The sequence below is a fragment of the Camellia sinensis genome, chromosome 11, assembly GCF_055761805.1.
Source record: "Camellia sinensis isolate YWXY chromosome 11, ASM5576180v1, whole genome shotgun sequence".
Classification (NCBI taxonomy): domain Eukaryota; kingdom Viridiplantae; phylum Streptophyta; class Magnoliopsida; order Ericales; family Theaceae; genus Camellia; species Camellia sinensis.
The window spans coordinates 71,566,060-71,590,540 of NC_138971.1; the positions used below are offsets into that span (position 1 = coordinate 71,566,060).

A 24,481-nucleotide genomic window follows, 5' to 3' on the forward strand; every position below is an offset into this window, starting at 1 on the left:
AGACTTTGGCAGTCTTCAGAGGAGCATAGCATGGAAAACAGAGGCAACCTATGCATGGCAGTGCACTTCCGAGCAAGACCCGAGCATGCGTGCATCGAACTCTCTTCCCGAGGCGGTTTACTATTTTTCCTAGCTTAGTTAGTTTGTTAACTAATTAGGTAATTTGTAATAATTAATTAGCTAGGTTAGTTAATTCGTTATTTAATCTGTATTATTCTTTTGGTTCCTCCGAGCGAGGGTAAACTTGTAATAAGTGTGGGTGAGTGTGTGCATGTCTTCCAACCCCCACTTCTTTCTTCCCTTTCATTTACCTGCTTATGATGGTAGATTAGGGCATGTTTAAATTAGCATACCTTATGCTATGCATGCGTGCATTCATACATTTGTCTTGCATGCACCGGGCTCGGTACATCATGCTAACTGCATTTGTATTTCAAATTCCAAATTGAATACGTGCACCAATTGATTGCATTTCACATGCCATGTTTAGATTAGCCGAGCCTATTCTAATTGCATTCTGTATGCGTTGCATTAGGCATTTGAATATGAACTAGGATCATGCATGTGATTACTAACTAGTTTTTGTTTTGGCACGGAGTACGATGTAAGTATTTATGCTTTAGCATCCTTGCATGCGTGTGAGTGTTGCCATGACAACATGTTTACCATGTGGCTGGATGCTTATGTGATAAGATGTTTGAATGCTTGTGGGTGAAGGTTGGACTGCCTGAGTTGGAAAAGTTCATTGAAAATCCGTATTTTAGCCTACTTGCGGGTAGCAAATTCCAAAACGTTTTCCAAAATAAACGGATGCGCAGTGCTTATTTCCAAATTAGGCAATCTAGTCTATACTTGTATGCTGTGCGCATCACATAGTAATTCTAGGCTAATAATCGGAATAAGAACACATAACGTTTTCAAAACTGGATATCACGGTTAGTAGAGGCCGGTCTTCAGATCGGGCGAGAGGGGGTGCTCATAGCTGACCTTCCCCAATCGTACCCAAGCTCCCGAGCCAAGACAACTTTGGTGATGACGGACACGTGGCCTTCGGCACCGAGTCAGGGTTTCCTAAATTCCCCCATAAAAAAAATATTTAGGTGACGACTCTATATCTGGCGAAGCAGTCCATGTTTGGCACTTCTCTCTCAAAAATCTGTTTTTCTCAAAACGATTTGCCATATTTGGACTCTTTGGTTCAGATTAAGAACCGTGACACAAATCGAGTCCGAACTGTAGCGGGGTCCCTCGCGGACGTGCTACAACATCCATTTGCACCACCAGCCACGAGCTGAATATGCTAGGCATGAGTCCGCAACCTTCAATTTATCCATCAACTATATCTGAGAAGGGATGAAAAATGAGAGATTAAAGAATAGAGAGGTGTACGTGGAGAGAAAAGTGAGAAAATGGTTTTGAGAGAAAAACCGAGCCTAAGGACCGAGTGATGTGAGAAATATATGTGAGATAGGGTGGGAAACATTACCTGTAGCAGTAGTGGACTCCCCGAAAATCTAGTCGCCTCTCGGCGATGGAAAGCATCCAAATCCATCAATGTCTCAGCTAGTGTCACGGCGATGCAGCTCTTGCCCTCTTTCAAGCCTTGGGCAACCTCAATCAAACAGACGCTAGACCCTCCGGAGCCTGGGGCAAGCAAGAAATAAGACAACATGCACAAACAAAGGGAGTGTCACTGAAAACTCTGCCAATGATGATCGCCGCGATCACCGGCATCAGAAAACCGACGAATCAAGATGGGGATGTCCAATTCCCCATCGCAAATCAAAGACTGAGCGTCATGCAAAGTGAGCCCGCACATCCGTCCTAAGGCTTGGATATGACCGAAATGGAGTTGGGGCAAGATCTCTTTCTCACGCTCGGACTCCACCAAAGCTTGGAAGTCTTCGAAAATGGGACACATCTCTTGTCCGCCAAAGCTAAAAACTTGAGTTATCGGATTCCAACACCTAGTCGAGGCATGGAGGAACGGAAAACGCAGCAGAGTGCGGCTCAACGTAAATAGTGCACTTATGTCGAAACCCCAGAAATTCAGCTTTTCCGAGCCATCTAAGTTAGCAATCCAATTTGTGAGATTTTGGATAAGAAATGCCTCCATTTGGTGCAAAAACAGAGTTGAAATGGAAAAACTACGAAGCTGGAACCTTTATAGAAGATAAGGTGTTGAGTGGAAGACAGGTGGCAGCATTCTGGAGGTTCTCATCATTAATGGCCGACCGGCCAATTTTATGGCCGACCGACCATTTTTTTAGCCGATCAGCTAGTATTGGTGGCCGATGGTCATTTCTTGTGGCCGATGACCTTCCACCTTGGCCGATGGCCTCTCCTTTTGTTCTTTGAGCTGTCCATGTGTTGGAGGTGTTGAGAATTGGTGAAATGTTCCACTTCGAATGCCCTTCGGTGACGATTTTGCGATGTTGCGCCTGTGTTACTTCAATTTGTTTGTCGAGTTGTTGTATATCTATTTATCGAGTTGTCATATTTTTATTTATTGAGTTAAGTTAATTGTTAAGCTCTTGTCTTGCTTATTGAGTTGTATTCACTTTTTGGTTAGCATGTCAAGTCTTGTTTTTCTTATCGAGTTGTTTTGTTTGTTGTCAGTTGGTTCACTACTTGATTAGGGCAATGCGATCCGAGTGTGCAATTTTCAAACAAAGTTCAATCTCATTTACATTGTTATGTGATGCAATGCGATGCGATGCGGTGCTTTGAATGTAAAATGCAACACTTTTTTAATCAAAAAGCCATTTTCATTCCATCATCATTTCTTTTGCAAAAGAGTACAAAGTTTCGAAGAAAATAAATCTGCCTGACGCAGTACAATGTGCAAAACTACTAGCAAAAAAAAAGAAAAATAAAGCAAAAAAAAAAGAGCGGCATCTGGATCGGCACCGGTCACCTCAAGTGTGGGAATCCCTCCTCGTCGTCCAGGATCACCGCCGTCAGCTCTACTACCTGAGTCTGAACCTGAGCCATCTCCAGCCTTATCCTGAGACGACTCTGCCTCCTCGTCGGACTCATCCTCATATGGGGCTGGCGCCCGTGAACTACTCCCAGTCTGAGTATACCCAGCCCTACTGCGGCTACACGCTGGAGTCCCTCGTCCTGCTCTCTCTACTGCTCGGGGAGGTACTGATGGTCCCGCTGAGGCACCCACTGTGGCTGGTATCCGGAATAGGGCTTGAAAAGAACAAATTGGCAAATGCATCAGTTATGCTATGCGAAGCTGGGGATGATATCAAATGTAGTGTACGTGAATAGTGTATGGATGCTGTGAGCAGTGTATGAATGTTGTGAACAGTGTATGAATGTCATGAACAGTGTATGAATGCCGTGAGTGGTGAATGATTGCAGTGTATGAAGGCCATGGCCAGTATATGAGATGCAGTGCATCAGTGCCGTGAGTGGTATATGAGGACGATGTGTCAAATGCAATATTGATAATGTAGTGCATCAGATCTGTATGGAACAAATTATGCAGGGTTTTAGGACGGAGGTTGAAAGAACTTACAGGAATACCGTAGATGCTAAGCAGGTCCATGCTCCTCTGCAGCATCCCCATCACCGAAGCCGACAGCTCCAGAGCCTGCCCAGTGTACTCGATGGAAGCCTGCAAAAGTGTCGAGGTAATTAGTACTCTGCGGGATATCAACTGAAATGAAATGAATGTACAGAATGAAAAGAATAGCATATACCGGGGTCGAGCCTCGAACTCCGACGAGCTCATGATCAGCCGGGGGAGGAGCGATGGGAATCTGATAAGTCTCTCCAGCCTGTCCTCGGCATGTCATGGTAATGGACAGGTCTGGCCACTCTGCTCTCTGTCCACTCCGGGAACCCTTATTGCCACGGGCTTGGGTCGCCCTCGATGCTCTCACTCCTCCTGCTGGGGCTGCAGGTCTCTCTCTCTTGCCTCGTCGAGCACTGGCCAGAGGCCGCATGAGATGTGTCTGGATGAAGACGGTGTAGTCGCCCTCATCTCTAAAGAAGTCAGCATCCCAACTGATTGTGTAATCAGACATCTCCTGATGGGTGTACATCTCTCTCTGCCTCATATGCGAAGGAGGCGGTATCGGAACCAACAGCTCAGGTAAACCGAGGCTCTGTCGCAAGAAGTGCTCTCCCAAGTACCATGCCCGATAGATCGGACCCTCAAGAAAAACCCGGAATCTGACAGCCTCCCGAGCGCCCAGGTACTGGTCTCTCACTGCGTTAGGCAGCACTGCCCAAGGTTGCCAAGTGATCTACAAATGGCAGGATATATAGTTTGTTATCTGTTGTTGAAAGTGCGATATAAAGCAAAACTCAAATGAACTGTAAGGTTTGAAATACCTCTATTGCGGCTATAGTGTCAAAATATCTGTGGAAGAACAAGAAAGACTCTCGCGGCCTCCGCTCGCATCTCCCATCGAACCGATGTGAATATGGAACCATGGGGGGCATCTCCACCTCTGGCTCTGGAGCAAGCCTCGGGAAGTAGGCATACACCCACAACTACAGAATGTGAAAAGGCAATAATGAGTATGTTTATCAGTAAAGCAGTATACAGATAAAGCAGAAATCAGAGAAAAGTGTGCAGTGTATTGAGCAATGTGTGCAGTATACAACCAGTGTAAAGCAGATTACGTGTATGTAGTGTGTATGGTGTATAGATAATGTAAAGCAAAACTGTAAAGCTGAAAGGAAAGGTGTACCTCCCAGGCTCACAAGTAGCCTCCTAGCAGGTGTCCACTCCGGCGAGATGAGGAACTCATATATCCGTACAATGTGGCCAGGCCTGCGCCGCCCTAATCATAGCGCCGGATGCGAGTCACGTCCACCAGTGCGCTCAAGAGGTAGAGGCCAACAGTGTTCGCCCGGTCGGCGAAGAGAGTAGTGCCCAGCATAAACATGAGGAACCCCCGAGCATAGTGCTCGACCTTGTCACACCCCGAACTTGCCCCTAACAGTTCAGGCATGACCCGTTCACAAACAGACATATAACCTGGTATATATATAGTCTATGGGGCCTTGACGGAAGCACAAAACATACAAGAGTACAAAACCAAAACAAAATCCATTAAGCTATTTCTAACATGCCAGGATCTCATACATTACATGCACCTTAAGAGGTTGATAGAATCCAAAAAAAAAATAATTCCTGGGCAGTACATATATACAGACACATATACAGACCCAGCCCTGTAGTCGGGCATATAACAAAAACCATTGGAGTTATACACATTCAACCTTGGAAGGGTAGCCAAGAAATAAGCTAATTATCTTAGTAAACTTCACAAAATGGGTGGCCTCGTGAGTGCTTGGATACACGAAGGTTGTCAAAAGGAACCGGGCATCATAGGTTAGGATTGACCACCTGGTTGGTTGCCTACAGAACAGACATAACAGAGAGTGAGCCGGGCTCAGTGAATAGTAATACATAATAAAGCAATGCTCAACTTGAAACATGACATATATCAATACATGTGGAAATGCAGAGATTACAAAGTTAGCCTGATTCTGTATTCATCTTGTAACAGCCTTAGGCCCAATCTTGAACATAAAAGCTTGATATATTACATTCTTAATTCATAACGGCTTGAAGCCCTTAAACATGGTGGCATAATGCCCTTGAACATAATGGCACAAGGCCCGTAAACATGGTGGCACAAAGCCCTTGTAACATATGGCACTAAGGCCCTTGAAAGTGTGGCACAAGGCCCTTGTAACTTGTTGGCATTGAAGCCCTTGAAAGTGGCATAAAGCCCTTGAAAGTGGCATAAAGCCCTTGAAACCATATTTATACGAACTCAAGAGGTGTCTCACACGGATTCTAGAGGTGGCTCACCTCGTAGCACTTAGTTCTGTGTAGCACTTTGTTTCGTATCATAATAGCTTATATTGAGTGGCTGTAGGCCCGGAGTCTTATAGAATAAAGGTATTTTATCTTTCCCATTTCATTCTTTACATATTTGGAACATACTTGAGTATTAACATGCATACATAACTCATACATACTTGAAACATTAATCATAGTTGCGTACTTGAGACATTAACATAGTCGTGTAAACGAAATGCTAATGAAAATAATTAGCCATATGTAAAGAAGATAATGATATTACTACTCACAGTGTTGCGATGATGTTCTTGTTCTTCCCGGAGTGTGCCCTGCACACATTCAACCTTACACAATTTAGTTTCCTTTCCACATTAGATCACTTTCTGTTTCGTTTTACTTCGAAGGAATTTATACATATTAAAAGGCATCAAATACATATTCCGACAACATTGGAGGGTTCTACACGCAAAACGGAGCGATCCATGTTTTTCAGCATGGGCCGCACGTGCGGCTGTGAGCCCCGCACGTGCGGCAAGCTCTCCCGCACGTGCAGCAAAAATGTCCCGCACGTGCCTTTTTGACAGTGTCCCAGCCCCTGTTTTTCACCATTTCCCCCACGTGCGGCCATGACTCCCGCACGTGCGGCAACACCTCCCGCACGTGCGGCCATGACCCCCGCACGTGCGGCGATTCTGCCCAAAAATGCCCGAAAATTCTTACAAAATCTCACCCTTTGGAAGACATGAACAAGGCTCTAAAATGGATCTTTTCATTACTAAATCATGGTTCAAAAAGCATGAAATTCAAGGTACAATATACAACACTCTCTAGCTTGAACTAAATCCATGCACACAACTCAATTCAATGGACCAAAAGTTGAAACTCATAAACACACTTCCATATCTTGAGGTTCTTAGCTTCTCATGCACATGACATAATATGGATACACAAAATCATGCTCTACACTTAAGTTCAAAATAAGAAGATAGAATATAACTTCTCCATAGTCAATTTCAATTGAATCAAACAACCAAGTAAGGTTATCTTGTCCATTAACTTCTTACATACCTATGGAATCATCCTTCCAACCCCTAAGTGACATGATCATGAGGGTATTTCACACATCTTAAGAAGAAGAGTTATGGGAGTCAATTGAGATAGTCTTATACATACCTTGTACTTAATCTTCCACAAATTCCCAACCTTTTTGATGATCCCCTCCCTCTACCCTTCAATTTCTCTCACTTCTCATCTTCCCTTAGGAGAAATATGATTCCTAAGTCTTATGTGTCATAAGACTCTTATAAGCATGTATATATATATATAGAAAGCTTGAATAGGGACAAAAATGAATCGTTTAAGCATCCCCAAATTGAAATTTCATAGAAGTGCTTAATATTACTTAAAAATTATGCTGATTATATATATGAAATCAGTTGCAGATACTTAAGCCTCTAAGGCTTCCAATTTCTGATCTAAGCATTCTCATGTAACAGATACTCTTCTTGTTAAACAGATAGACATTCTTTTTGAACCATGATTTAGTAATGAAAAGATCCATTTTAGAGCCTTGTTCATGTCTTCCAAAGGGTGAGATTTTGTAAGAATTTTCGGGCATTTTTGGGCAGAATCGCCGCACGTGCGGGGGACATGGCCGCACGTGCGGGAGGTGTTGCCGCACGTGCGGGAGTCATGGCCGCACGTGCGGGAAATGGTGAAAAACAGGGGCTCGGACACTGTCAAAAAGGCACGTGCGGGACATTTTTGCCGCACGTGCGGGGCTCACAGCCGCACGTGCGGCCCATGCTGAAAAACATGGATCGCTCCATTTTGCGTGTAGAACCCTCCAATGTTGTCGGAATATGTATTTGATGCCTTTTAATATGTATAAATTCCTTCTAAGTAAAACGAAACAGAAAGTGATCTAATGTGGAAAGGAAACTAAATTGTGTAAGGTTGAATGTGTGCAGGGCACACTCCGGGAAGAACAAGCACATCATCGCAACACTGTGAGTAGTAATATCATTATCTTCTTTACATATGGCTAGTGATTTTCATTAGCATTTCGTTTACACGACTATGTTAATGTCTCAAGTACGCAACTATGATTAATGTTTCAAGTATGTATGAGTTATGTATGCATGTTAATACTCAAGTATGTTCCAAATATGTAAAGAATGAAATGGGAAAGATAAAATACCTTTATTCTATAAGACTCCGGGCCTACGGCCACTCAATATAAGCTATTATGATACGAAACAAAGTGCTACACGGAACTAAGTGCTACGAGGTGAGCCACCTCTAGAATCCGTGTGAGACACCTCTTGAGTTCGTATAAATATGGTTTCAAGGGCTTTATGCCACTTTCAAGGGCTTCAATGCCAACAAGTTACAAGGGCCTTGTGCCACACTTTCAAGGGCCTTAGTGCCATATGTTACAAGGGCTTTGTGCCACCATGTTTAAGGGCCTTGTGCCATTATGTTCAAGGGCATTATGCCACCATGTTTAAGGGCTTCAAGCCGTTATGAATTAAGAATGTAATATATCAAGCTTTTATGTTCAAGATTGGGCCTAAGGCCGTTACAAGATGAATACAGAATCAGGCTAACTTTGTAATCTCTGCATTTCCACATGTATTGATATATGTCATGTTTCAAGTTGAGCATTGCTTTATTATGTATTACTATTCACTGAGCCCGGCTCACTCTCTGTTATGTCTGTTCTGTAGGCAACCAACCAGGTGGTCAATCCTAACCTATGATGCCCGGTTCCTTTTGACAACCTTCGTGTATCCAAGCACTCACGAGGCCACCCATTTTGTGAAGTTTACTAAGATAATTAGCTTATTTCTTGGCTACCCTTCCAAGGTTGAATGTGTATAACTCCAATGGTTTTTGTTATATGCCCGACTACAGGGCTGGGTCTGTATATGTGTCTGTATATATGTACTGCCCAGGAATTATTTTTTTTTTGGATTCTATCAACCTCTTAAGGTGCATGTAATGTATGAGATCCTGGCATGTTAGAAATAGCTTAATGGATTTTGTTTTGGTTTTGTACTCTTGTATGTTTTGTGCTTCCGTCAAGGCCCCATAGACTATATATATACCAGGTTATATGTCTGTTTGTGAACGGGTCATGCCTGAACTGTTAGGGGCAAGTTCGGGGTGTGACAAGTGGTATCAGAGCACGAGTTGCTATCTCACACACGGATCCATTGAGCTTTAGGGTGTCTAGAAAAGCTTTAGGCATCTTGCATGACATTCTGAAAGTATATGAAAAAGCGATGGCAACGTTAAGTCTACTCTGATAATACTAACACTTTTGAAATATGTTTATTATGTATAAATGCTTATTGTGTAGGCAATGGTGAGGACAAGGACAGAAGAGACAGAAGATGCTACTTCTGCACGGCTGGATAGAATGGAGAGAATGATTATGGAAATGGCGGAGACCCTACGGCAACAACAGCAACAGCCACAACAACCACCCCCACCACCGGTACCTCCACCGGCAGCGCAAGATTTCCATGTTGAAGACCGGACTATCACTCTTACTAAGGAGTTTAAAAAGATGAAACCACAATCCTTCAAAGGAGGAATAGAACCAATGAAAGCTGAGGCGTGGGTGTTGGGAATAGAGAAGTTATTTGAAGTCTTTCCCTGCACAGAAGCCTAAAAGGTGCAACTGGCTGCCTTTACTCTTGAGGATGAGGCGCGCAGATGGTGGATGCTTACGAGAACTGTACTGCCAAGGAATTATTTTTTTTTTGGATTCTATCAACCTCTTAAGGTGCATGTAATGTATGAGATCCTGGCATGTTAGAAATAGCTTAATGGATTTTGTTTTGGTTTTGTACTCTTGTATGTTTTGTGCTTCCGTCAAGGCCCCATAGACTATATATATACCAGGTTATATGTCTGTTTGTGAACGGGTCATGCCTGAACTGTTAGGGGCAAGTTCGGGGTGTGACAGACCTCCTCTCGGGTCGTCGGTGTCTCCCCTCTGAACTGGTCCTCGAACAATGAATATCTCACGAACCCTGGTAGGAGAGAGGTGGGCGAGTGCCGAGAAAAAGATCTGGGCAGCATCCCACTCGCCCATGTCGGCATCGAAAGGGATCGGATCACCCCCAACTCCGATGCCAGTGAGCATAGAAAAGTCGAAAGGAGTCATCGTCATCTCCCCTACCGTGGAAAGGTGGAAGGAATCGGTGGTGTCCCACCACCTCTCCACTAGCGCGCCTAGAAGAGGCCTACTAGCAGTGAGGCGCGAGAGTCCCATGCAGAAAATATCGAAACCGGCCTCGTCAATGATGTGGCGAACCTCATCGGGTAGCTCCATGTACCAACCCCGTGCAATGGTATTCCCGTAGCCTCGGAAGGCATGGGAATCTCCCTGTGTTCAAAGATAAACAGATGCGAAGCAGTGTCAGAAATACAGTGTATGCATGTGTTCAGAATTGATAGAAATACAGTGTGTATATGTGTTCGAGTTGATAGAGATATTAGTGTATGAATGTGCTCAGGGTGAACTAGGCATGCGGTATACAAGTGTGTTTGGGTCAATCAGATGAAGAGTGATATTAGATATCCAAGGCATATAACCTACATCGCAGAAAGTAAAGGGGAAGAGTATACCTCAGCGGCGCCGTAGGATAGGTATGACTCCGACTCGCGTAGTAGGAGGTCCTCCGGAGCACCTCGCGCGAAGCTCCTAAACTGGCAAATGCTGTGAGGAGGCAATACATGTACCTCGGGCTGGTACGTCGCCGGGTCGAAGGGCCGAACACTGAGTGGCAAGAGCTCGAACTCAGGATCCATCTCTATCCCTGGAGGAGCCCCACCCTCCAGAATGTCATCCACCATCTCAAGAAGAGGGAGAAAATGGTCAAAGGTATGGAAATGGGCAAGAACGCCAAAAGTCAGCCGAAAGTCAACCTCGAGGGGTGAAAATGGAGGAAAATGTCAAGGCTCGGAAGAAGGCACAGAAACCAAGGGTAACTTTGGGAAAACAAACCCCAAGTGATGGAAATCAAGAATGTGGCACCGAAATCACTTTTCAATCGGTTCAAAGTGTTGGAAATCTCGAGGGTTTCGCGAATCGAACGTTTGTGGGACGCTTGAAAGTGTGTGTAAAGCTCAGATCAAAGGAACAAAAGTGATCTAAAGAGAAAGGGAAATGTTTTTCGGTAAAGAGAAAATGAAAGAATAGGGTTTTGAACCCTATACTTAAAGACCCGAGGCAAATGAACAAAACTGCCCTAAATCTGCCACTTTTGGCCGATCGGCCAAATTTTTGGCCGATCGGCTAAATTGTTGGCCGATAAGATTGTTTGATGTCCGATGGGTGGCCGATGACCCCCCCTTATGGCCGATGTGCCTCCAATGCCCTTGTTTGAGGTAGTTATGTTGATTTGTACCCTCATCTTTCAAGAAAGTGCAAGAAAATGCACTTTTGAAGCTTAAGCAGCCTCCGTGGTGACCTCGAATCGTGTCTTCCGTGCGTGGCACTTGATATGCACAAGGTGTATCCTTTATTTGTATCCTTTTCTTTATTGCGAGATTCAAAAATTGCTTTTGAATATGTTGCATTACAGTTTTTTGTCATGTTTACAAGATGCGTGTTTGTTATATGCCTTTTCACTCTTACATTGAGCATGCCTTATCTTGTTTTTAGGTTGTATCTCAACATTGTGAAGAACATGCCTTTACCATGCTTATATTGAATATGTGCGTCCTTATAATGTTGCATAGAGCATACATTACACCACTTGCATTGTCACGCACGTTACTTGCCTTGTTATGTACACTTTACTTGCGTTGTCACGCACACTTGTTGCATTGTCATGCACACCTTACTTGCGTTGTCACGCACACTTGTTGCATTGTCATGCACACCTTACCTGCGTTGTCACACACACTTGTTGCATTGTCATGCACACTTTACCTGCGTTGTCACGCACACTTGTTGCATTGTCATGCACACCTTACCTGCATTGTCGTGCACACTTGTTGCATTTTCATGCACACTTTACCTGCGTTGTCACGCACACTCGTTGCATTGTTATGCACACCTTACTTGCGTTGTCACGCACACTCGTTGCATTGTTGTGCACACCTTACTTGCGTTGTCACGCACACTTGTTGCATTGTCATGCACCTCCTTACTTGCGTTGTCACGCACGTTACTTGCATTGTTATGCACATTTTACTTGCGTTGTCACGCACGTTACTTGCATTGTTATGCGCACTTTACTTGCGTTGTCACGCACATTACTCGCATTATTATGCACCATCTCCACGTGCATTGTTATGCACTTTTCACTTGCATCGCTACGCACTTTTCGCTTGCGTTGCTGCGCATATTTTCACTCGCATTGTGTATGCACGCGTTTATTTCGTATTGCAATTGTATCTTGATGTGATGTTGAACATGTGTTGCTACTATATTGTACCTGTTGAGTTTCTTTCTTATGCAGGGACGATATTGTATGTACGGTTCATTTGAGGCTAGTGCGACCAGACGGTACTGTGTGTATGGTTCATTCAAAGGAATTCCAGGTAAGACCTTTCCTATCCTTTGAGTTCGTTTTGTTTCGGTTAAGGAACACTCGGGTGCGCTTGGTGTTTACGCTATACCCTTGTTAGAAGCATTGGGATTCATTCCGATGTTTATGCTTCTTTTCCTCTCTTGCATGTGATACGCTGAGAGATGCTTCTTTTCCTCTCTTGTGTGTGATACGCTGAGAGATGCTACTTTTTCTCTCTTGCGTGTGATACGCTGAGAGATGCTTCCTTTCCTCTTCGGCGTGTGATACGTTGAGAGGTGTACCTTTCCTTCTCTTGCGTGTGATACGCGGAGAGATGTTGCCTTTCCTCTCCTACATGTGATACGCTGAGAGATTTGTGTTTGAGACTTTGGGTATGCTCGGTAGTAGCTTTTAGCCTTCTCTGCGTGAGACGCAGTAAGAATTGCATAATTTTCTTACATCCTTTATGTTGGAATGTGTGGGACTATTCTTTCTTACTCGCTTGCTTAAACTGTTGTATTTATTTTGCATGAATGCTTTGCCTCAGCTCTCTTTGCATGATCATAAGTTATGTTCCCCATCATGCATGTCATTTGCATTTTTCCCCTGCCTGCGGGTGCATCTTATTGTTATCTTGTAAGTTTGTCTAAGTCTTCGGCCTTGTAAAAAATGGGTCGTCTCTGGGCTTTGACATTCACTCCCGTCATCTTATGACTTTCGAGTTCTGTCAAAGAGGGGCAACTGTAGACACCCCATTTTTGACCGTCCTCAAGACTTGGACGTCATCGTTTGAACACTCGAAGATCATCCATGCTCGTGTTTGTTTTGAGTTTCTAAAGGTCTCGATTGCGCGCCTTGCCTTGGAGCCGCTCAACCTGTCTGTTTTGTGCTTGGTTGTGGACCAAGAGCTTGTGGTTTTGTTTCTGAGGGAAGGGAGTGGCTTGTTGGCCAGCCCCACAACCCATCGGCTAGGCCCTGTGCCTATCGACTATGCCTTCTCTCCATCGGCCATCAGTGTTGGCCGGTCAGCACTATTTTTGGCCAGTCAGCACTCTTTTTGGTCGATCGGCCATTTTTTTGGCCGAGCCCCCTTTTTCTACTTTTGCAGATATTTTCCTTCTAGCTGGTGCCAGCTGTAGGTCACTTGGTGTATCCTCCATACACGTGTATGGATGGATTCAAACAAGTCTTAGCTTGTTCAAGAAGCTTAGGACTTGATTTTCTATAAGAATAGAGGCCCCTCTCCCTTTCCAGAGGTTCTGAAAATTGGTTTAGAGTGATACATATCTCTCTCTATATATATTTCCCTCTCTCTCTCTCTCTCTCTCTCTATATTGGCTCTTTTTTGTGCCTTAAAGTGAGTGTTATTCACACATTTTGCCTAGAACCCCTTAGCCAAACCCCTTGACCTTGGAGCTGAGGTTTCATAAGACTTGTTTTAGCATCCTAAGGTTGGTTTTGGCTCAGAAAAGCTGCTGGTTTTGTTGTTCTTCAAGGGTGAGTCCCATATCCTCTTCTAAGCTTTGTGTTGCTTAAGTACTTAGCCATCTTTGCATGCTTCTTTTGGCTTGATTTTTAACTGTAAAAAGCTTCTTTTTTTAAGTGCTTAACATGTTTGTTTAAGGCTTCTTTGGTGTTGGGGGTGGTCTACCCCCTTTAGAGCCTTGTTTGGCCTTGTTTTGAACCATCACTTTAGGCCTTTGTTTTAGCCTTTATTTGGCCTCTTCGCCACTGAATTCCAGAGGAATTTCAATGGTGGAAAGTGTGTTTTGAGGTCTTAAATAGAAGGGGGTTGTCCCCCCCTCCTCTTCTCTTGTATGCTTGTGTTGATGGCTCACCAAAGCAGCATGTTTTTCTACCTCTTTATGGCTTCATTTCAGCATATCTTAGGCCTTGTTTTGCCATGATATAACACTATTTTGTCTTGGTTTGATCACATCATGCATGCTTCTATGCATCATGCTTTTAACCATCGTTCTAGCATGCTTTTGGCTCTACTCAAAGAAGCTTTTACTCATGTTTTACTATGCTTAAGCTCTGGTTCATGTTGTCTTGGTCATGCATGCATTGCTTTGTATAGCCATAATGCATTCTTGCGTACTAGCTTTGTGTATTGAGTCCACTAGCATGCATTGCTTAGGCTATTTGCATGATTTGGCGCCATTTGTTATGTGATTTCAGTGCATGTAGTATGGCCATACACTCACATGTGTCACTCTTTTAATGCCTTGGAGGAGTTGTGCTTTATGCCTTAAATATGAGCCTATATGCATGCCTTATTGACTAAGCTTTTTGGCTGCCATATCAGTGCATTTTCAGTGTTATTTTGACATGCCATAACTCTGATTTTTGTTGGTATAGTCATCTCATGCTTGGTTTTGGTGGGTGTAGTGTAATCCTCCTCATTGGCCTTGTCTGCGTCATGTTTTGTGCTTACCATGCTAGCTTGTTTTGGCCTCATTCCATGCATGTTTTGGGCCTTATTTTGACCTGCCTTGGGACTATTTTGAGTCACCTTGGCCCTTTGGGGCTTGCTTGATATGGCCATGGTGTAAGTCCCTTGGCTAGCTTTAAGCTTTGAGCCCACTAGCATGCTTTGTTTGTCATATGCGCATGATTTAGCATCCTTTGGAATGTGATTTTAGAGCCTATTTCATTGCCACACTCTCACATTTTTCACTTCTTCAATGTGCTTGAGAGTTAGTGCCTTCACGCCTTGCTTGTGAATCAATTGGCATGCATGCTTGTATATACTTTCGGACTTCATTTTCAGCATGCTTTGGCCATTGTCTTGGCATGCATGAGGCTTGCTTGAGTTTGGTTTGGTCCATTAAGTGTTGCATTACATAGCCCTTGCCATTGCATTATGTTTGCATGTTGTCACGTTTGCATGTTGTTAGCATGTTGTTGCATGCTCATGTTGTTTGCATGTTGCATGATTGCATTATGTTTACATGTTTGTTGCATTGCATTGTGTTTGGGTTGGGTGTCAATCCAAACATGAGGAACGAGGAGCGTTTCATACTCAAAGTGATAAAACGCGCCTCATTCCTTCGGTCACCGACACCTTTGATCATGCATGATAAGGTGGAAGTTCATTGAGTCTTATGTGGTATTTGTGTGCATTCATTTGACATTGATTTGTGCAACTCGGCCTCTTTGGCCATCATGCATTCAGATGTGTGATTGATGGCACGAGAGCTGAGCACTACACTCCTTTGAGCTTTAGACATGATAAGGAGTGTGGTTGCACACACATTTTCTTGCAAATACACTGCCATGCCTCTGTTAGTGCTTTGTTGCAGCAAAAGGGAGAATTTGTAGGAAGCAGTGGCCGATCGACCACTTAGTCTGCCGATCGGCTATCAAATTTGGCCGATGGCCATTAACCTTGGCCGATGGCCACTCCTCTCGGCCGATCACCTCTCAGAATGTCCATGAGGTGGATCAGAAGTATCTTGAAGGTTGGCACAATTTTCAGAGGTCTAAAACAGTGCAAACAGAGGCATCACGAGGCACGGTAGTGGATTTCCGGGAGGACGCGACCGAGCATGCATCTTTCGTTGTTCAAGGCGGAGCTGTGGCAGCCTAATTTAGATGCTTTTCATACTTAGTTGGTTGTGTAACTTAATTAATTTGATTAATTAGTTGGTTTGTAATTAATTAGCTTAACGTAGCTAGTTAGTTGATTTATTCGAACCCTCCGTCCAGAGGGCTAACTGTTGTAATAAGTGTGCGTGTGTGTGATGCATGTCTTCCAACCACCATTTCTTTCTCCCTTTTACTTATCAGCTTTTGATGGTTAGTTTAGGGTCATATTTCAATTAGCATCCTTATGCTTCGCATGCGTGCATCATTCATCTATCTTGCATGCACCGGGCTCGGGCATCATACAAACTGCATTGTATTTCAATTCTAATTTGTATACATGTTATCTAATTGCATTCACATGACATCTTAGAATAACCGAGCCTATCTTAGTTGCACTTTGCATGTGTTGCATTAGGCATTGTTAACATAGCTAGGACCACGCATTGATTACTAACTCGCTTTTGTTTTGGCTTAGAGTACTAGGTAAGCTTTTACGCTTTAGCGTCCTTGCATGTGTGTCAGTGACTGCCATGACAGCATGCTTGCCATGAGGCTATGTGCTTATTTGATATAACTGCATGAGTGCCTGTGGGTGAAGGCTTGATTGCCTGGATTGGAACAACTCGATGATTGTGAGTTTTAAGCCCACTTGAAGTGGCAAAATCATGTTTTTCTAAGCCCACTTGAGGGTGGCAAATCCACGTCTTAGCCTACTTGCAAGTAGCACCTTCAAACCACTTTCAAAAACAAGCATGAGTTGTTTTGTTCCAATCCGTGTGATTGAGTCTATACTTGTATGCTGTGCGCATCACATAGTAAGCTAGCTAATAAATCGGAATACGAACACATGTGTTTTGAAAATAACATATCATGATTAGTAGAGACCGATCCTTTGATCGGGCGAGTGGGGGTGCTCATTTCATGACCTTCCCTCCTCGTACCCAAGTTCCCGAGCCGAGGCAACTTTGGTGATGACGGACATGCGGCCTTAGGCACGAGTTAGGGTTTCCTAAATTTCCGAAAACAAAATATTTAGGTGGCGACTCTGAAATCTGGCAAAGCAGTCCATGTTTGGCACTTCTTGATTAAAATCGATTTTTCAAAACGATTTGCCAGATTTGGTCTCTTTGGTGATTTATCAGTCTTACATTGCACTTTGTGAGATTAGATTCAGAACCGTGACAGGAGTCCAAACTGTAGTAGCTAAGAACCACAATTCGCCCCCTCGCACGTGGAGCGGAGTTCCGAGGCGGTCTACAAACATCTTCTATTAAAGTTCATTCTTCAGATTGACATTGGCGTACTTATCCTTCAAGTGAACCACCACACTTTCGTACAGCCACTCATTCCCTATTTCCTCAGCCTTCAGAGTAATGCTGTCTTTCCTAGCACTACTTTGTCCTATCACTGCTTTTGCATATGACCTCTGGTCTGTAGATACTCCTACCCTGCTTCTTTCTTCCCTTTTGTTGCCATGGTATCTTGTTGCTTGAAGACGCAATGGGCCTGTTACGCCTTGCCCCCTTACCTTTTCCTTGCCAAAAGCTGCATGCTTTACCTCTATTGCCATATCATCCACCCATAATCCATTTGCTTTTTGACTGCTACTTTTGCAGCTACAGAGCAATCAAACCTTACAAACCCAAATCTTGTGTTAGTGAGCTTTCTTTTCTTTTGCGGAATAAACACATCCTTCACCAGACCAAACTTAGAGAAGAGATTGTACAGCCCCTTCGGATTCACTGATTTTGGTATATTATCCACAAATATAGCGAAAAAGCTTATGCGTCCTTTAATCATTCCTCTTCATTGTCCTCCCCTTTGCCTCACAACAGGAATCCACCCTCATTGCTTAGTTCCTAACATTATTTTGATATTAGTGATGGATCCAATTGATACATATATAGTGTTCAGTTTGTGAAATCTGATCAGTATTGGTGTACAACATGATGCCACCATGATAAGCATATAAATAAAAAGGAGAAAGAAATGGGGGTTGGAAGACATACACAAATATTACAAGTGTTACAAATTGGCCCTCGCACAAGAGGGTTCGAATGAATGTCCTAATTAAACTAATTATTACAACACCAAATAAATGAATTAATGCTAATTTAACTAGTTATTACAAGTTTTGAATGAAGCTACTAATTAAGTACAACACATTACTATTAAAACATTAATTTAAAGGACTATGGGAATCGAAGAGTCACATGTGCACGAACGAGAACATCTTCCCGGAAACCTCTCTGTTTTGCTGCCAAAACTGTTCTACTTGCAGTCAGAAAATTAATCTGTTTATGCTATGTTCTACCATGAAAATGTCATTGTCTGCATAAACAATAGTGGCCGACCAGACAGAAAGATGGACAACAGGCCACTATTTTTGGGTACCGCCCTGTTGCCACAAAATTGAAATAGAGCAAAAAATAGAGTGTTTTCAGGGGGATGTTTATCCTTTCTGCCTCTCCCTATCATGAAGTTGATCAAGGGAGGAGTAGATTGGATTCACAAACCATCAATTGTCGCGAGGTTGTTACGTGATGATCTATGAATCAATAAGACAAAGGCTCACTAAATTGAAATAAAAGACCAACAAAACACCTCCTCCCTATCATGGAGTTACCTCAAGGGAAGTGGTAGACATTACTTCTTGAATCATTGATCATCACTAAGAGTATGTAATGATTTAAGACGCAATAGGTTCAATATAAAGTCCGATTGAACCCAACTCAATTTTATTTCCCTTTACACCAATTTTATTAGCCTCTTTTACATTACCTTTCCATTTCTTGTCTTTTCTTCATTTTTGTTCAAAAGTGTAGATTACGTCCACTAAATCCAAAAGTAATAAAGTGTATCAAGCATTGACTTAATCCGAGAAATGAGCCTTTCAAGCCCTTTTCTTCGGGGGAAATTACAAAGGAGGAATCAAACTCATTTACAAGCGATAAAGGATTCGGAGTCAAACCTAAAAAAGGGCGATGATGACTCTAAATCCAAACCCGATAATAAGCTATAATGAAACATTCCTTTATGATTTCCAAGGGTTTAACTAAAAAGTTAGTCCCTTAGAAGTAAGGCACCAATCATAAAGAGAAGTGTTTAAATAAGGGATTGTGCTTAGCATGAGAGAGATGTAATGCCTTGGTAATGAACCTCCGAAGAGATTAAACCACTAAGCATAGAAAGTCTCTTTCTTATGCTTGAACAACAATCTTTTGTTGAATACAACTCTTTAATCAAAATGAACAACGAATGGATGGAGGTTGCAGAGATGATTACGCAAAGGTGATTACAAAGGTGATTACAAAGGTGAGACTCTTTACATGAAAAATAAGGAATGAAAAGCTACCAACTCAAGTGAATTGGTGTCTATGGCCTAAACCCCCAAATCCATGAGGACTCACAACAACACATGCATAGTATTCAAAGCATAAATTAAATAAACAATTAAAACAGCCCCAAAAACTGAAAAATAGTGTTGAAATCATTTTGAAAAAGCTAGAAAAGGTAAGCAAAAACAGGAACAGAATAAAGCTAGTAAGTAAGCCTAAGGAAGGGTAGCTAACCCCTCCACTTTTGGTAGATTTAAATCACATGTTTTAGCCTCTAAAAACTCTAGAAAAAACAGTAGCAAAAAGTTAAGAAATAAGTGGGAAGAACAAGGATATAAGCTACGGGATAAGGTTCAAGAAAGGCTGGTTAACCCCTCCACCTTTGGTAGTTTTTAAATCACATGTTTCAGCCCTCAAAACTAGTCCAAAACAGTGTATAAATAGCAAGAAAAAGAGGAGAAAAGAGTGGTGTAAACAAGGGAGAAGATCGCGAAAGTTATACCTCTTGAAGAGAGGATGTTCTTTGGTCTACAAACCACAAAGTGATCACCCTCAAGAGCTGCAATTTTGATTCAATAATCTCAGCAAGAAGTCTCAAAATTTTAGTTTAGGAAGTGTATGTATATTGCAATATAAAGAGGGAGAGTGTTTGGCAAGTTTTTGGCTTTTGTCAAAATTTTCTAACCTAAAACCATAAGAGATGGTCAAGTATTTATAGAAAAACAGGTTCCCCTGTCGAAAATATCTGTATTGAGCCAACTGGTGCAAGACATGCACACGGGGTGGACAGTTGGCTGTAAATATCTGCCTGGCACTAAACATGGCCAACCGACCATAGAGAGGGACGTCCGGCCAATAAAATTGGCATGCCGGCCACCTATTGGCTAGCAAGTCTCTAAGTGGTCAGGTTAGAAAAAATTAGGTTTTGGTCCAACGGGAGTGCAAGGTTTTAGGTTCTAAAACTCAAAATCGAAGCTTTTGCTGAAGAAATTGAACGATTGTATAGCCTATTATTTCATCATCGAGTGTTCAACGTGAGGCGCCCAAGTCTTAAGGACGGTCAAAAATGAGGTGTCTACACTATTGGATCGAATTGGACTATCCAATCCGATTATGGACCGGGGACAGTCCAATCCCATATTTTAATTCATATTTCTCCGAATTTTATGGTATATATTTAAATTTGACATGGTGTGAATAACAATGTAAATAAATCTAAAGAACTCATTTCAAATTCTGTATAAACTGTTTATTTTCTCACTGTCTATTTTCTTTATACAAAATTAATCTAAACATATGATTTATGTTATCTAATCAACTTAATTTTTTATAAAAATAATATATTCAATTAATCTTAAAATATGAACAATTTAAATTATCGCAACCTAAAACTGAGCTCAGAAGGCCCAAATAACACATCTCTAGTTTTCCACCGAACTGGACAAAACCCATAGTCTTAAAATATATAGATACAATTTGAAAAGCAAAGAGGATAATGTCATGGTCAACAATATATAGTACTATAATATGATATGATATGGTAGGTGAGCTCTTTAATTGGGTGTTTAATTGCTTAGTTTTCTGAGAGTTGAGACATGACATATAATATGATATGTACAATTGAAAGGGACATCTTTAATTGCTTAAAGAGATTTATTGGGTGTTTAATTGCTTCTCAGTTTCCTCAGAGCTCAACAGAACATATAATATGATAGAAAACAGAGCTCAACAGGACATATAATATGATATGTACAAGTGAAACGGAGATCTTTAATTGCTTAAGAGCATCCATAATGGAGTGGTTAAAAAATAATGTATTATATGATAAAAGTGGGATTCAAAAATATATTTTAAGGTGTGTTAAGAGGCCCAAGGATTCCCTCTCTCTAAAAATTCATGTCTCCATATCCCAAATCACTCACAACCATTAGATATGTCTTGGGATTCTCAAATGATTCAACGGTTGTGAGTGATTTGGGACAAGGGAACAGGGATTTTGGGAGACAGTGGATCCTTGCTCGTGTTAAGAGTTTATTAATTTTAAAGAGTAAGTGGTGATGAAATGAATGTATTAAGGTTTGTGTTAACTATTTAAAAATATTATAATTAATTTCTCTCCTATATTTATATTTTTCGTGCAAGTGGAGAAAGTTAAATATCATTTATTACTTTGTTAACATGTACATATTAACAAGACTAACATTTTATAGGGAAAAACAAAAAAACAAAAAAAACAAAAACAAAAACAAAAACTAAAACTAAAACAATATTATATGGACTCATTAAATAATTTATGTGATTTTTCATTGGGACCATTCGTTTCCTACCATTTGAGATGGTAACATTCAATGGAGCGAAATAGACATGAAATAAAGAGAATCATGATCATTTTATCGACCCACCCCCTAGGTGGCCCAGTGTTAAGGGTGAAGACGTGATTGTGTGGGTTAGGTGCACGGTCACGGGTTCGATTTCCCTCTAGGACGCTTTGGGATTTAAGCGGGGAGCCGCGGCGGTGGGATGCTGTGATTGCTCCCCTTGAGGATTAGTCGGTGGACGCAGCCCAGCGATAAAAACCGGACACCTCAGTTTCAAAAATAATAATAATAATAATAATAATAATAATAATAATAATAATCATGATCATTTTATCGCAGTAATTATTTAATATGGTTTAATTGGTTTCTCCATTTTTCATTAATTTATTTGTTTTTATACCAGGTTGTATATTAAATTATTTACTTTATCCCATCTTCCATATGTCAAGTTTGAATTATCTTAACGGAACAAGTTATTTTATTAATTTTTAAATTTTTTACAAAAAATATTCAGAAAAATAAAGAGAATGATGTGATAACTTATAGTGACTTTTTGATTTATTGACAATCATGTTTAGTCACAAAACAAGGTTGGTCATTAAATTTAATAGGATAAGTTAGGTTAGGTGGGCCCTTTTTGAGTCAACCTCGAGATGTTGGCCATTTTTTAAAAATAAATATAATTCAAACATATAATTATTGATATCCAGTTATCTTAATTTTTTATATAAGTATTCTACTTGACGAGTCCTAAAAATCAATTGTTTGAATTATCAAAATTGTTCCCAAGACGGACCTACTAAGCTCAACTATTCTCGCTAGTATGGACTTGAAAGAATCCAACCCTTTTTAAAAACTCATTTTTGAACAATTTTCATCATCATTCTTCTTATCAAATTATTGTACTTTTGTTCACAAAGAAGATTCTGAAAAATATATTTAGCACGAATTCGACAGGGACAAATACTCTTGATTTTTAAGAATTACATTCTTGCTCATCCTTCCAACTATATGCAATTTTTTTATCTTATACATTGAACTAATTGAATCTTGTACAGATAAGTAATCAACCTCAACCCCAATACTCTGAAGCTAGTCTAAAATCATTTGAATCAAATCATATATTTTCTTGAAATCAACAGTTCTCTTTTGGTTCAAGGTACAAAATTTTGAAAAATTCTATCATATTTTCAAATTATGATATTTTGTAATATTTGATTATGATCTACTGTGATATTGATTATGACTTGATTATAATGTATTACAATATTATTTATGACTTAATTATAATCTATTGCGATTGTTATTTTGATTATGATCGAAGAAATATTTGATTATAATCCATTATAATGTTTGCTATAATTTGGTTATTGTTGATATTGTTTTGGTAATGACTCATGTGAAATTTTGTTATATTTATTTGGTTATGTAAAAATAGTTTGATTATGATACAAAGAAATATCGAGAACTCAAAATATTATAACTTATATATACTACATCACCTTTTGAGAGTTCGATGGTTGAATGACCTCGATTTATATATATATATATATATATATATATATATATATTGCAATGACAATTTATTGATGTAAATAATATGCAACATATGGAATGAAATGAAGGAAACTACTATTCAAAAAAAAAAAATTCAGTTATCTCAATCAATACTTTTTTTTTTACGAGTAATCAATTATTCCAAACACACATTAATGTGTACTATTGGAACATTATTTTTTAATCTAAGCTTATAAATGATCGATTGCCCAAAATCCACTTTTTTTTTTTGGTCAAGATTGTATTGTAGGATGTTAAATTGCTGATAAATTTAGATTACAACTAAAGAGGTCACCGCTACTCCATCAACTTGAACCCTTGATCTTCCTTTCACCACCACACCTTAAAATGTGACTACAAAACCACTAGGCCAAACCTAAGAGCACTAGATAGATACATATGCTTAGGACATGAAATTATCAGTAATATTACAAACCTATCCTTATCAACTTAGAAATTATTTAGAAATTAGTTTTCACCACACTACACATAGACCTCACATGAATCACACACTACACAAATTAATCTCTAACACACAATCATCCACCCAAAAATTTTGACCGGTTGAAATTATATGGGACCTAAAAGGATTGCTCTGCAATTCTTATACTCCTATTTCTATTTTTAATAATTGTGTTTTGGATTTTTCTCACTCAGAATGCCTTTGTAAAATGTGAAGCTCTCCACACAAACACTAATTACCTCTTTCAATTGTAGTCTGTAGCGTAACAATTGCACCATTTATTGGTCTCAAATACATAGCCACTTTAACTGCTACTACAAGAATATATCATTATTTATATACAAGCACAAAATGAATACAACAAGAGGCAATACCAGAGCCAGCTCTTATTGGGTTTGCTTTCTGTTCTTCTCGCCTATATCATCATGGCTGGAATACTTGCTTTGTTAACTATGCTCTCTTTGGCTTCCCTTCTTGGGATTGCCATTTGTTACACCTTCCACAAAAAATTCAAGAATGGAAATTTAATTTGGTGATTTTTTTTAAGAAAAATTAAACACTAACTATTTTCATATGATTTTTTTTGGAACATAAATAATATTTTAAAATTCAAATATTTATTTATATTTATTTTTTTTCAAATTAGTTTATAATTGTTTTAAAAATAAATTCAAAATACAAATTCTAAAAATTAAGTCAACTAAAATTTTTTCCAACAATACCTTTATAAAATGTTGCTAAGATTCTCACTACATTAGAACCATCCACAATATATATATATATATATATATAGGATACTTTTTTTAATATTTTTTATTCAATAATAGTTAAAGAAATTTTGTCTT

The 24,481-nt window shown here is 40.5% G+C and overlaps 1 protein-coding gene across 1 annotated transcript; it reads right to left on the reverse strand.

Moving 5' to 3' along the window:
• Positions 1 to 2,747: 2,747 nt before the first annotated feature.
• On the reverse strand, positions 2,748 to 10,705 carry LOC145802395 (uncharacterized). Its single transcript, XM_082895108.1, has 6 exons — positions 10,478 to 10,705; positions 10,164 to 10,235; positions 4,351 to 4,512; positions 3,714 to 4,262; positions 3,530 to 3,628; positions 2,748 to 3,198 (listed from the first exon to the last, which is right to left on the reverse strand). Exons 1-6 carry the CDS (start codon positions 10,703 to 10,705, stop codon positions 3,133 to 3,135), a joined length of 1,176 nt encoding a protein of 391 aa, XP_082751234.1. The 3' UTR covers positions 2,748 to 3,132.
• Positions 10,706 to 24,481: the final 13,776 nt, after the last annotated feature.

Bases quoted from the DNA above. Each gene is read 5' to 3' on its own strand.
- LOC145802395 (XM_082895108.1), bottom strand. From the start codon at position 10,705: ATGGTGGATGACATTCTGGAGGGTGGGGCTCCTCCAGGGATAGAGATG. The intron at 4,513-10,163 runs GTTCGCCACATC...CACATTCTGTAG, and splicing joins ACATGGAGCTACCCGATGAG to TTGTGGGTGTATGCCTACTT. The intron at 3,199-3,529 runs GTAAGTTCTTTC...GTTCTTTTCAAG, and splicing joins TTAGCATCTACGGTATTCCT to CCCTATTCCGGATACCAGCC.